Consider the following 13882-nt stretch of genomic DNA (forward strand, 5'->3'; position numbering starts at 1 on the left):
CAGAAGGTTTCTGTGAAGTTCAAAAGTGGTCATAAAAATAGTAGGCTTTGGACTGGATAATAAATGATAGTTGTTATTTAACAACGATTTCATTAATACCTGGGCATTCCTATCTTACCATTTACTTGACTTTATGCTCTAAAAAATGTTTTTTTGAGAATTTCTCAGTTCTTCCTTCTATTTTTGGACTGTAATGTTCATGCCCACCTCCCTTGCCCAATTCAATCTGCCAAAAAATCTAGTTCTCTATCTCTTTTCATCTTATGAATCTGTATCTTATTATGCTGATCTCTTACTGTGGTATAACTCTACTTCTGTGCTGCCCTTTTATTCTTTGTCAATTCTGACCTTATCTCTAAGAAGTGAATTGCAAATATTTCTGTCTTTCTGTCCAAGTTGAATTTCATATTTTCTGAATCATGTAGCTGCCCTCCATGTGACCTAGAAAGCCCTTTGATGATCCATATTTAGCTGTATCCATCATTCAACAGATGTCTGGGTAGTTAAAGGCCCCCATGAGCTCCCTCTACATCCTGTGGTTTCAAGTTCCTGAGTTGTTAGTTAAAAAGCTTTCATCCCCCTGCCCCCCACCCCATCCAGAGTAGAAGGACAGATATCCACTTTAGCTATTCATTCATTTATTCATTTAACAAGTATTTACTCATTATCTACGGCATGCTTGATACTGAGTTAGATGTTACCCTCTTTGCTCCAAATTGCATTTTCTTAATCTGACCCATTTAGAGTAGTCCTCCAGGTTTTCTGATGATTTTTCTAGAATCAGCATTGAGCATCCAATTAAACCATCTCTTCTACCTGCAGGGTTTCCTGACCCCTGGGAGACTCGGAGGCTCGATCGTAAGCTCTGATGCCTTGCTATAATGAACCTGCTGTTCCATGCACAGATTCAGACTTACAAAGGTTCACCACAGCTCTAAGGGTAGTTTAGTTCGTAGATGAGGCTGCAGGGTTCTTCTGCTTGTCGTCCTGCACCTTGGACATGAAGAATGAAGTAGTAGCAAGGGGAGAATGCCTGGCAAATTAAGTAGGTAATTGCCAAAACCCCTTAGTTTTCTGTGTCCCTGGTTTCCCACAGAGATGCCTATGAGGAAAGATGCTTCTCTGCTTTTTGAGCTCTCTGGATCTTACCATTAGACAGCATCTCTTGGCATCTGAAAGGCAGCTTGCCATTCTGTTCTCCTGTGGAACACAGATGGCCCAGCCCACGCCTATCACTAATGAGGAATGCATACAGAGCTTCCTTGCTGGAGGCTCCCTTCAGCAACCCCAGTGCTCTTCCCTCTGCTGGCCAGTCACTGTTGACCATGGCATTTAAATCTGAGAAGGCCGTTTGCTGCTCCCCCACTCACAGAGCTGAACAAAAAAATCTATTAGGTGTAGGTCCTGGGAAATGAGTTGCATTCAGCTATAACATGAAGACATTGAGGATTAAGGAAGGGATGGCTGCCGATTCGATTGCCAGGGTTTTGGGATCCAGCTGTCCATGGAGGCTGTTGAGTTTAAATATGAACAAGCACTGGAAGTTCTTCAGTAGGAACACGATTAGATGGCTATACAGAGGTCGAACAGATGGGATATCAATTTGTCAATGCCATATTATTTCAAGTAGAATGCTAGCATGGTGGGAAACAATTAGAATAGAATGTTAAAGGCACTAAATTAGTGGAAAAAGCATAGCTTTTCTTTTCTTTTTTTTTGAGATGGGAGTTTCTTCTGTCACCCAGGCTGGAGTGCAGTGGCGCTATCTCGGCTCACTGCAACCTCCGCCTCATGGGTTTAAGCGATTCTCCTGCCTCAGCCTCCTGAGTTGCTGGAATTACAGGCATGTGCCACCATGCCCGGCTAATTTTGTATTTTAGTAGAGATGGGGTTTCACCATGTTGGCCAGGCTGGTCTCGAACTCCTGAACTGACATGATCCGCCCGCCTCGGCCTCCCAAAGTGCTGGGAGTCCCGGCAGAGCATAGATTTTCATATGAGACAGACCCGTGTCAAGTCCTAGTTCTATCACTTGCTATCTGTTGGACAAAGGACTTCACCCTTCTATGAATGGGTTTCTGTATCTGTAAAAAAGTACAATGCCAATATCATAGGCTGTTCTGAAGATCAAAAGGGAAAGCACATGAAAAGACCCTGACACCGTGCCTGGTACCTAGTAAGCAATGAATGGGAATTTCCTTTCTTATCTTCCTTTCCTGTTTTCTCTTTATAGCAGAAAGTTGAAAGATGGACTCCAATACGGTAGAAGCAAGTTGAGCTAAAATCAGTGACTCCATATGAAAGTTTATACAATTCTGCTCTGTGGTTTTATTTAAAACTTGATTGAATTTGAGATGTAGGATAGTTTCTTTTTCCTTGCTATTGCAAGTCTGATACAGGTTTGATATTTATGGTTAGAAATTCCAAACTGCTAATATGGACCCCAAGTAGAAAGTCAAAATCTGTTTGACCCATTAAGGAATGAGTCTCAAGTATAATCCATTCCTTAATGCCTCAAGTATAACCCATTCCTTAACTAGTGAGTCTCTGAGAATCAATTTCACCTGTTGATAGTGCCATGTCTCCAGTATAACCCATTCCTTAAACTCTCAGAGCTACCAAGGAGCCATCACAACCATCATCAGTGACCCTCGAGGGTGCCAGCGAGTCAGGGCAATCCTGCCGTGTATAAGACTGGTCTAAATGGTCAGTAGTCCTGATCCAGAACTTGCTCTTGGAGTCATTTTTCATTCTTTCAGAAAATAAAGGACACCAAGAAATGCTGTTCAAAAGGAATTAATAGATTTACCAATTTAACATTAATGCCTACAAAAACAGTTTAAATAGCTTTGGGGGCAAGGTAGATTAGTTACTGTTTGTTTCCCATCCAACCAGGTCAGAGCTTTTTCCTGTAAGAGCAGGGGCACGTTCATTCCCACACATGGCAGCCCTTTCCATATGAGAGCAGCTCCAGGAGCAGTTATTAAATGGAATAGAGGTTAACCTGTCTACAACTGTATTTTTCAGACCTGATTCCGTTCTCTGGAGTTACACAGATGAAGGGCCTAGATCATTGATTCTCGATTGAAGATGTGTAGAGGGAAACAATAAAAATAGACAATCTCATAAAGAAACAAGAAAGAGTGTCTTAGAATGGAGACTTTGGCTGGGCGTGGTGGCTCATGCCTGTAATCCCAACACTTTGGGAGTCCAAGGCGGGTGGATCACCTGAGGTCAGGAGCTCGACACCAGCCTGGCCAACATGGTGAGACCCCGTCTCTACTAAAAAATACAAAAATTAGCCGGGTGTGGTGGTGCACACCTGTAGTCCCAGCTACTCGGGAGGCTGAGGCAGGAGAATCGCTTGAACTCGGGAGGCAGTTAGCCAAGATTATGGCATTGCACTCCAGCCTGGGCAACAAGAGCAAAACTCCGTCTCAAAAAAAATAAATAAATAGAAAGTGGAGACTTCTTATCTGAGAAAAAGCACTTTTTGGGATATGATTGTAGAGGATGGAGTTTCCACTTCCACTGAGAACAACAACAACATAATAGATGGTGGGCTTAAGGCAGTGTTGTCTAATCCACAGATGTTAACACACAAAGGACTCTCTGGTTCTTTACTAGGAGTTCTCAGAGACTCTCATGTACCGCCCAGAAGAGATTTAGCACTTGACCACAGAACTCTTTTTTTCATGGAACATCTGATGGATACTAGTGTTTTCAGAGACACATTTTAGGAAGTTGTGGTTTCAGATATGCTGTGGGGACTCAGACTGGACATTTGAAATAATTTCCTGATTGATTAGTGTTAGATCCTGGAGCTGGTGGCCAAGGGAGACTGTGGAGTTTCCTTCCTTGGAAGGTTGGTAGACTCTTCCTCCTTCCCCCAACACCCCCTCTTTTCATATTAGCGTTATACACCCACTTGCCTGGGTGTGTCGGGGTATAGGCCTGATAGACAGGGGATCTGAGCACCTAGATCCTTCCCATCCCCATGATTCTATTTTTATGGATCTCAATTGTGGTAGCGTTGCACGGAAGGCACAGCTTAGCTGGGACAGGAGGGAACTGAGAGTTTTGGCCAAGAGAAGAGGGGGCTAGAGATGGGAAAAGTTGATGCAATTATTTTTGGCAGGAGTTGGAACCAAAGCAGCAGAAAAGAGTAAGTTTTAAGACTCTCTGGCAAAGTAACTTCCTAATCTGTCACTGAGTATGTGTAAAAAAGTGATTAGTGGGTCTCTATATTTATCATGATTACTCACAAATATGTAATTTACATAATATATACAGCACATTAAGTACTATGTCACCTTATATAATGTGCATATGTATAATGTATATGCATGTTATGTAACGCCAGTCTGGAGGCTCTTCCAGGTTCTGCCAAGTATTTCCTAATTTATTTGGCAATTTTAACGTATCTTTTCCATCTGTGGAAAGAACTCTCTTGAGAGGGGCCGGTCTCTGACCTGAATATAATCATCCTACTAGGTCTATCTCCACTCTCAACTCACTGGGGAAACCCCACAAAGACTAAGCCATAACGAGACACAATTCCTAGCCCATCGGTTTAGGGACAATACAGTGTACTAAAGAGTTCCTGCTTTATGGTTTTTATTGCTATTGGGGGGGCAGGTGAGAACATGTCTATAGCATGGCCAGAATCACAATCAGATAAGAAATAAGGGACTAGGTTCTCCCCAGACTAACCATGTGGCTGTGAGAAGTCGCTAAACCTCATTAAGCCTTTCTCTCCTCATTAAGATTGAGATAATACCTTCTCTGCTAACTTCAGAGGTTGCTATGAGGGTCACTATGATGAGGGACTCCACAATAAGAAACCACAGTCATAGTGTTTAAAGGATGATTTGCAAGGCACGATTAAACAACAACACAAGATTTACTAAGGTTACCAAATTGGAAGTGCAATTCCACCGAAGTTTGTTATACTCTATGCCTCTAGGAAGGACTTGGGATATGTCTCTCAAGCAACATTGGAAGTTCCCGTGCACTCAGGTACAGCAGGTACAGGCCATGGCTGCACAGCTTCTTCATGAGACCTGAGAATCAGTTTCACCTGTTGATAGCGCCATGTCTCAGCAGCCTCAGTCGGGGGATCATGGCGGAAACACATGTACAAACTTCTGTGAGACCTGAACCTGCCTCAGTTTCAGAATCAAGTGGCTTCCAAGTTAGTGCCTGCAGTAATTCTGGAGCTTGTTGGCCCCATCACCAACGATCCCATCATGAAAGATATTCTTCAGGTGGCCTGGTTCTCTCTCCCCTTACTCAGCATTCTGCACTGTTAGGTTGGGCAGAATGGTCCTAGATCTTGGTCCTAGATGGTCCTTCACAGTTAAGCGCCATTTGTACACACCATCTTAATATTCCCTTCTTTGTCCAAAGCTCCTGCCCCATGCAAGGGGATTAGAGGCAGCTCAGTGGAGCGATATCAAGCAGGCCCAAGTTTCCACTGAGAAATCTCAGAGACGGATGGAGGCCCAGTGAAGCTCTGCAGGGCCTTGCTTTGGGAAGGAGGACCGTGCTGGCACCTGCTGAGTGAAGCCCACTGAGCTCTGCTGAGACCCCTCTGTCCTGGCTAGCAGTATCTTCCAGAAGATGCCTCAGTCCTCCTTGCGACTCTCCACTGAGGTCATCCCTGCAGCCAAGGTTGTTTCCAAACTAAGAGACTGTGACAACCATGATGAGGTGACATGCGGCGAGTTCAATCTGATGATCTGTTTAGTACCTTCAACCTCAGCCCAACTTCGTTTCCATTCAGGCCAGAGAGAACCTTTGGGATGCAGCACAAGGCTCCTGTTTTCCTGTGTGGGCTTATCCTGGCCACGCATGTGCTGCCCGTTTGTTCCTCCCTGGCAACCTGGATCCAAGTGGAATCACTTTCCAGTGACCAGAAATGACCCTCTTCTGAGATGCGTGGGTTCTTTTCTCTATTAAATATCTTTGTAACGGCGCCTACTCTCAAGCCCTATGAGCCAAGACACCATGGAAAAGTCTCTGAACTTTTCTGAGACTCAATCTTCTTATCTGACAAATGGGACGGTAAATCCAGCCCAGCATGTCTTTCATGCTTGGAGGCTCCAGAATAGGAGTTCTCAGTCTCTTCTTTCATAATAAGGAGCTGCTTTCATTCCCCATAACCTTTATGATCGCCTGCGGCCGGGAGCTGCATCCTGACGATGAAATGGTGGAGTGAGGGGAGTAAGAACCTTCTTTGTCTTTACCACTTTCTGTCCCATACTACCTGTTTTATTCCAATCAGGAAAAGTCCATCAGTAAATAAATATTTATATATATATATAGGCTAAATATATATATATACACACACACACACACATAAGACCATCCCAAAGTATGACTTTGCACTCATATTCTGGGAGTGGTGAGTGCAAAGAAGCAGGAGGGCGCTGTCCCCCAGTTTCCCCAGCAAAGTTCCTTCCTTCCCATCTTTTCTGCCTTCAGGAATAGTCTGCCACCAGGGCTTGGAACTCAAACAGGAAACACGCTTTGGCTTGAAAAAGAAAGAAGCTGGGGGTGGTTTTTTTTTTTCCTTCCCTTTTTACACAATATTATGACACCAATTTGAAAAATAAATCCCAGTTTCTCCGCTTTCCCTCCCAGGTGTTCACAGAACTAAGAAAATAAATACCACATCTAAGGTGTGCTGTGCAGGCAGCTCTGGAGGCTCTTGGAGCCACCTCTAAACAAACACACAGCCACTAGGAGAAGGCTCCGGGAAAGGAACAAGTGCCCACTGATGGCGCAGAAACCCAAGAATGGAAATACAGCTTTCCACGGCCTTTCTGCCTCCTCAGCAGGTTCAGGGAGAAGTTGTCACTCAAAGGACGACCGAGAAACCAACGTGCGCCTGCTGAGCCCTGCCAAGGATTATGCCCTGAGAGCTGGAGGCTGTTTCGTCTCTACAGAGGGACCTTTGTGCAAATCCTCTGGAACCAGAGCTCCTTCTCTTGGCCACATCCGATCTCACCATAGGCAGGAAACCTACAGCCTGCTCCTCGCGAGCGTCCGTGAGGAAACTTACAGGGCTGGTAGAAAGAAAGGGGGATTTCTCTTCAGTCTCAGAAAATTCGACTTGAGGCCTGTGGGGATGTGGAGGTCACGGCATGAGCCAGCCACACCCTTTTGGGCCCTAAGTCCATTCGAAATGTTTTGTTGACACTGGCTCTGTTAGGGGTGTACCCGATGTTGAAATAGACAGAATGTATGGCAAGGTGAGGTTTTCTTCTCAAAGGGTGGCTTTGCTTCCACTGGTTGGAGAAGAGTGTGTATATGTGCATGTGTGTGTGCATGTGTGTGCACGTAAATGTGTGTGTAAGTGTGCATTATAGTTTCTTGTTTTCTCTCTTGGTTTAGCTGGCGTTTGGCACACTTAGTCTTTTGAACGGCTCTTCCTCCTCAACGAGAAGAAGCTGCTCTTCTGGGGAGGCCCCATCATCATGGGCGCTTGGTTCTTGTGAGTAATTTTAATCTAAAAGCAAAGAGGCAGAAATGAGTTAGTGGCATGCAAATTTCAGTAGCCTAAGGGAGAGTGAGTGGCGGAGACAGGAAAGGCCAGCTTTGGGCTGGAAGGAGCCCCGTGCAGAAGGACAACTGTCCTTGAATGGCTTCAAAATTGGCAACTTGACCCTGACTGGGCCTGGAGTTTGGCACGGCTGGAAGTGAGGGGCGGAAGCACTGGGGAGAGACAGGTGTGAGCTTCCCACGTGGTGATCAGCCCACACCTGTCTTGTGTCCTTGGTATTCACAGACTCTCAGAACGTCACAGTCAGAGGAGCTCTCAGGGACTCAATCAACCCCTCTGCAGGAGCCCTTTAGACTAGCCTAAGTTCACAAACAGAGAAGCAGGACAATTAGAGCCCAGTCCTTCAGATTCCCTGCCACCATTGCTCCTGGCGATTCCTGCCAAGGCAGTGCAGAGATGTCAAGCAAGTGACCCAGGCTTTGGTCTGACCTCCGACCAAGCAACGTCATGTGGAGAGTTCCAGAAGTATTTCCTCTTTTCTTAGCCTTCTATGGAAGACCCTAAATTCTTGTTTTTTTTGTTTGTTTGTTTGTTTTTTTATGAGACAGAGTCTTGCTCTGTCACCCAGACTGCAGTGCAGTGGTGTGATCTCAGCTCACTGCAACCTCCGCCTCCTAGGTTCAAGCAATTCTCCTGCCTCAGCCTCCCGAGTACCTGAGATTACAGGCACACACCACCATGCCAGGCTAATTTTTGTATTTTTAGTAGAGACGGGATTTCACCATGTTGGTCAGGCTGGTCTCGGACTCCTCACCTCGAGAGCCTCCCGCTTTGGCCTCCCAAAGTGCTGGGATTACAGGCATGAGCCACCGCGCCCTTAAAACTTTTTTGAATTTTAGGCTTTATAAGTGTTTTCTCCTGCAAACTTTAAGTGAAGTGGAAGTGAAAGACAGCGATGAATTCTCATTTTTGCCTTTCTTCCCAACCTTATCCTCAGGTCATGGCTTTGAAATGCTTAATTCCTATCTGAGTGTTGCTTTGCAACCTTAATAATCTACATATCAGTCCATCCACAACATTTATTTATTTATTTTCCCAAGATGGAGTCTTGCTCTGTCGCCAGGCTGGAGTGCAGTGGTGTGATCTTGGCTCACTGCAACCTCTGCCCCTCGGGTTCAAGTGATTCTCTGCCTCAGCCTCCCAAGTAGCTGGGGCTACAGGTGTGTGCCACCACGTCCAGCTAATTTTTGTATTTTCAGTAGAGACGGGGTTTCACCATGTTGGCCAGGATGGTCTCAATCTCTTGACCTCGTGATCCACCTGCTTTGGACTCCCAAAGTGCTGGGATTACAGGTGTGAGCCACCGCGCCTGGCCATAATATTTATTAAGCATGATAATGTACAGAATAGGATGATGATGTGGGAACAGGAAGCACTTCGAATTCAAAGGCCTGGGTTCGAGTCCAGACACTTCCACTCCTTTGCTGTGAAAATTTAGATGAATCATTGACTCTTCAGAGCTAGTGCTTACCAAACTGTAAATGAGGAGGATAACATTTGTCTTATTTTCCTCACAAAGATCAAATGATAGTCAATGAAAACCCACTGCAAACTGTAAAGTGGAAAGAGCAGTTAGTGAAATCCTTGTCTTGTATTGAAGGAGAAAGAAAGATGGATGTCAAAAGACACAGAACCTGTGAACGCATTCTTATGGTTTTTACCACATTGTAGCAAGTGACAGTGTGACCGCAGGGCACTGCTGTAAACCAGGTTTACATTTAAGGGGCTTCAGGTACTGTAATCCCAGCACTTTGGGAAGCTGAGGTGGGTGGATCACTTGAGACCAGGAGTTTGAGACCAGCCTGGCCAACATGGTGAAACCCTGTCTCTACTAAACATACAAAAATTAGCTGGAGGTGGTGGTGGGCACCTGTAATCCCAGATACTTGGGAGCCTGAGGCAGGAGAATCACTTGAACCTGGGAGGCAGAAGTTGCCGTGAGCCAAGATCGCACCCTGCACTCTAGCCTGGGAGACAGAGTGAGACTCCGTCTTTAAAAAGTAAAATAAAAATAAAGGGCTCCAGGAAATCGAAGAGAAGGATGGAACCAAAAGACATTGTGGACAATTATATAACCTGGTGATATAGGCTGAACATGACCCTTATGTTGGCTTTCACCAGCCTGGAGGTCTAAAAGGGAAGAGAGTCTCTGTTTTGTGATAGTCACCAGGTGAGAAGACCGAGAATACATCAACATCATTTTGTGCTGCGTGTCTTAGTGTGGGCATTATGTTTATCCCAGAACTCACAGAAGTGAGGCATAGGCTGGACCCTGGACACTCGGACAGCACTTATCTGTGGCATGCAATGTAGCATTCTTTGTGGCACGTTCCCTTGTGGTCAGCCTTCTCTCACTCCTGATCTCCCGTGCCCCACGACGGGAAGAACTTCAGCTTATTCACCATGGTACTCTCTGAGCCAGTGCCGTGCCTGTTCAGGGTGCCACACATTGTGGAAGTACTGACTGGTACACCCTACCAACCAGAAAGACAGCCCGTGCTGGCCGGGGATGTGGCTATGCTTGAGGCAGAGGATGGCAGCTGGTGCCATTTCCTGCGGGTAGAGCCTTTTTTTTTCTTTTTAGATGAGACAAGACCCTTGCTTCTCCTTTTTCTCCCTTTAGCTGAGCTATTTACTTGCTCATTAGTACCTCCAGGGCAAAGAAGAGGAAGTAAAACTCAAATCTCTCCTGCTTCTATTTCAGCAGTTCTGACAAAGGTCTTGTAGGGTAGGAGTTTGGAGCTCCTGGGTAACATAATATTTTGGTCAGCTTTGTGGATTCTATTACTATAGAACCGAAAGAAGTATGAAATCATATCCTCATCTCAAAGAGATATCAGTCCTTTACCCACAAATTAGGGGCTAGCAGGTAAAATAGTTACTGTCCTATTTTAGGAGGTAGTTGGCTGTGGCTAAGCCTGCCTTTTCAATCCCTGATAGAAAGAGGTGATCCCACACTTCTGGAGTTAACACTCAAGCTTCTTTGCTAATTGGGCAAGTTAGGCAATTAGCTAAAGTCTCTATGATTTTCTTAAAAACTATTCACAAGGGGCCAGGCGCAGTGGTTCACGCCTGTAATCCCAGCACTTTGGGAGGCCAAGGCAGGCAGATCACAAGGTCAAGAGATCAAGACTATCCTGGCCAACATGGTGAAACCCCATCTTTACTAAAAATACAAAAGTTAGCTGGGCGTGGTGGTGTGTGCCTATAGTCCCAGCTACTCAGGAGGCTGAGGCAGGAGAATCACTTGAACCTGGGAGGTGGAGGTTGCAGTGAGCCAAGAGCATGCCACTGCACTCCAGCCTGGGCTACAGAGCCAGACTCCATCTCAAAAAAAAAAAAAAAGCAGCTTACTGCATAGTTTTCTGCTCTGTTACAGAGAGAATTGATACACTAGCCTCTTGCATGATAGTTTGAAGTTCACAAAACTATTGTAGTATGTAATTTCCCCTTTAAAATGGAATAAAAATGTGAACTTCAGTAGGACTGGGGATTGACTTTGTTTGGGAGCTGTTTTCTGCAAATCAACACATTTTTATTACTTCAAGAGAAGCAAGAGACTGAGGGACTTCTTCCTGTGAGTAATTCAGATAATGCCTAGTAAAGTGGCCAGTAACCTTAAGTGTGAACCCTTCCCAAGCCATTTGAAAGGTGTCTGAGGGGCCAGGCATGGTGGCCCCCGTCTGTAATCCAAGCACTTTGGGAAGCCGGGTGAGCAGATCGCTTGAGTGCAGGAGTTCGAGACCTGCCTGAGGAACATGGTGAGACTTCGTCCCTACAAAAAATACAAAAATTAGCCAGATGTGGATGTGCATGCCTGTAGTCTCAGCTACTTGGAATGCCGAGGTGAGAGGGTCGCTTGAGCCTGGGAGGTCAAGGCAGCAGTGAGCTGTGTTCTCACCACTGCACTCCGGCCTGAGTGGCTAAGTAAGATCTTGTCTTGACAACAACAAAACAACAAAAAAGAAAAGCATCTGAGGTCTGCACTAATTTTAACTGGAGATGCCTAGAAGGGCACAACTCTGAAAGGTCTCAAATAGTCTCTGTGATATTTTTAAAGTTAAAGAAATAGGCCCAGCGCGATGGCTCACACCTATAATCCCAGCACTTTGGGAGGCCGAGGTGGGTGGATCACGAGGTCAAGAGATTGAGAGCATCCTGGACAACATGGTGAAACCCCGTCTCTACTAAAAATACAAAAATTAGCCGGGCGTGGTGGTGTGTGCCTGTGGTCTCAGCTACTCGGGAGGTTGAGGCAGGGAGAATTGCTTCAACCTGGGAGGTGGAAGTTGCAGTGAGCCGAGATTGCACCACTACACTCCAGCCTAGGTGACAGAGTGAAACTCCATCTCAAAAAAAAAAAAAAAAAGTTAAAGAAATATTCCTCCTTAAAATGAGCCTAAGAGAGGAGCGAAGGTTTGCATCGTCTTTCAGATCTTGCTGTTTCTGGGCTCTCCAAGATCCTAGAATGCTCTGCTTCATGACAGTGCTTCATGCCATCAGAGGCCTTCGAATGTAACTGGGCAAGGCTGGGCACAATGGCTCACACTTGTAATCCCGGCACTTTGGGAGGCCGAGGTGGGGGGATCAACTGAGGTCAGGAGTTCAAGACCAGCCTCCCCGACACAGTGAAACCCTGTCTCTACTAAAAAAATATCGAAATTAGCTGGACATGGTGGCAGGCACCTGTAATCCCAGCTACTTGGGAGGCTGAGGCAGGAGAATCGCTTGAACTGGGGAGGCAGATGTTGCAGTGAGCCGAGATCATGCCATTTCGCTCCAGCCTGCGTGACAGAGCGAGACTCTAGTCAAACAAAACAAAACAAAACAAAAGAATGTAACTGGACAATCAGGTTTTGCAAAGGGTGGGGAAGAAGTGTGGGATTTACTGAGGAGTCGTGAAGTTCAACTAGATATTGGTTCTCAAAGCGTGACTCTTAGGCCAGCAGCATCAGCATCACCTTGGAACTTGATAGAAATGAAAACTCTCTGACATCCAGACTTACTGAATCAGAAACTCTGGGATGTGGCCCAGCACTCTGTGTTTCACAACCCCTTCAGGTTATTTAGATGCGTGCTCACGTTTGAGAATCACAGGACTAGATAACTAGGATCATCTTTGACTTTGAGATTTTGCTATCATCTAACTCTGGGAGAAGATTCTGGATTTTGAGGCTCAAATTATGCCACCTAACTGTTATGGTGAAGCATGAGAGATCATCTTCCAGTGTTATAATCATGAGAGAAGTTTTCTTAATAAATATATTATATATATATATATATATACATGTATAAACAAATATGGGCTCATTTTTAAGAATTTAGAAAATACAGGCCGGGCATGGTGGCTCACACCTGTAATCCCAGCACATTGGAAGGCTAAGGCGGGTGGATCACTAGGTCAGGAGGTCAAGACCATCCTGACCAACATGGTGAAACTCCATCTCTACTAAAATACAAGAAGTTAGCCAGGTGGCATGGCGCGCCTATAGTCCCAGCTACTCAGGAGGCTGAGGCAGGGGAATCGCTTAAACCAGGGAGGGGGAGGTTGCAGTGAGCCAAGATTGCGCCACTGCACTCCAGCCTGGCGACAGAGCAAAACTCCATCTCAAATAAATAAATAAATAAATAAATAAATTTAGAAAATACAGGAAAAAATGGAAGGATCACATAGACGTAGTAACTGTTAACGTTTTGATACATTGCTTCCAGTTTGTTTCCATGCTTAGATGTTTTTAGTTCATTGAAATCACCAGATCACCTTCTTAATCTGCCACTTTCATTTAACAGGTTTTCATTAGTCATTAAATATTTACTAAATATGGTTTCCAATGGCTGAAAATGATCCCATTTGATGAATCTCACATAGCTTATTGAAGCCTTTCCCTAAACATTGGGCTTTTTAAGGAAATTTTTAGGAAATTTCCAACTTTTTGCTATGATGAATAATGTAGACGTAACTTTCTTATGTATCAATCTCTCTGTATTTCTGGTAATCTATATTTTACTTAGAATAAATTCCTATAAGGATACGAACAATTTTTAAAAGTGAAAATAAATGAACTAGATCAGTGTATGTTAATATTTATAACAGTTCTTGATGCATGGGTCTAGAGGCTTTTCAGAATGGCTCTAACCATTGATACTCTTTCCTCACTGTATGGGTGTCCTGGTCTCTGCATACCCTTGACAGCAATGAATATTAAGACAAACAAAAAAGCTGTGCTAATTAGCAAGTGAAACATGGCATGGCTTTCTCACTGCTTTAAACTTGAAAATCTTTTCTTCCTTTTTAAAAAACTTGTGGGCCGGGTGT

General features: G+C 44.9%; 1 protein-coding gene across 7 annotated transcripts in view; it reads right to left on the minus strand.

Moving 5' to 3' along the window:
- Positions 1-616: 616 nt before the first annotated feature.
- DGKG (diacylglycerol kinase gamma) overlaps positions 617-13882 on the minus strand; it is a 213134-nt gene continuing 199868 nt past the window's right edge. For all 7 annotated transcript variants that reach the window (XM_012470823.2, XM_012470820.2, XM_064366909.1 and 4 more), the window contains one exon: positions 617-7512. In XM_012470823.2, the coding sequence (XP_012326246.1) occupies positions 7414-7512 (99 nt within the window). In that variant the 3' untranslated portion in view covers positions 617-7413. The remainder of the gene's footprint in view (positions 7513-13882) is intronic.

The sequence above is a fragment of the Aotus nancymaae genome, unplaced genomic scaffold, assembly GCF_030222135.1.
Source record: "Aotus nancymaae isolate 86718 unplaced genomic scaffold, 86718_ANA_hifiasm-v0.15.2.pri h1tg000067l, whole genome shotgun sequence".
Taxonomy (NCBI): Eukaryota; Metazoa; Chordata; class Mammalia; order Primates; family Aotidae; genus Aotus; species Aotus nancymaae.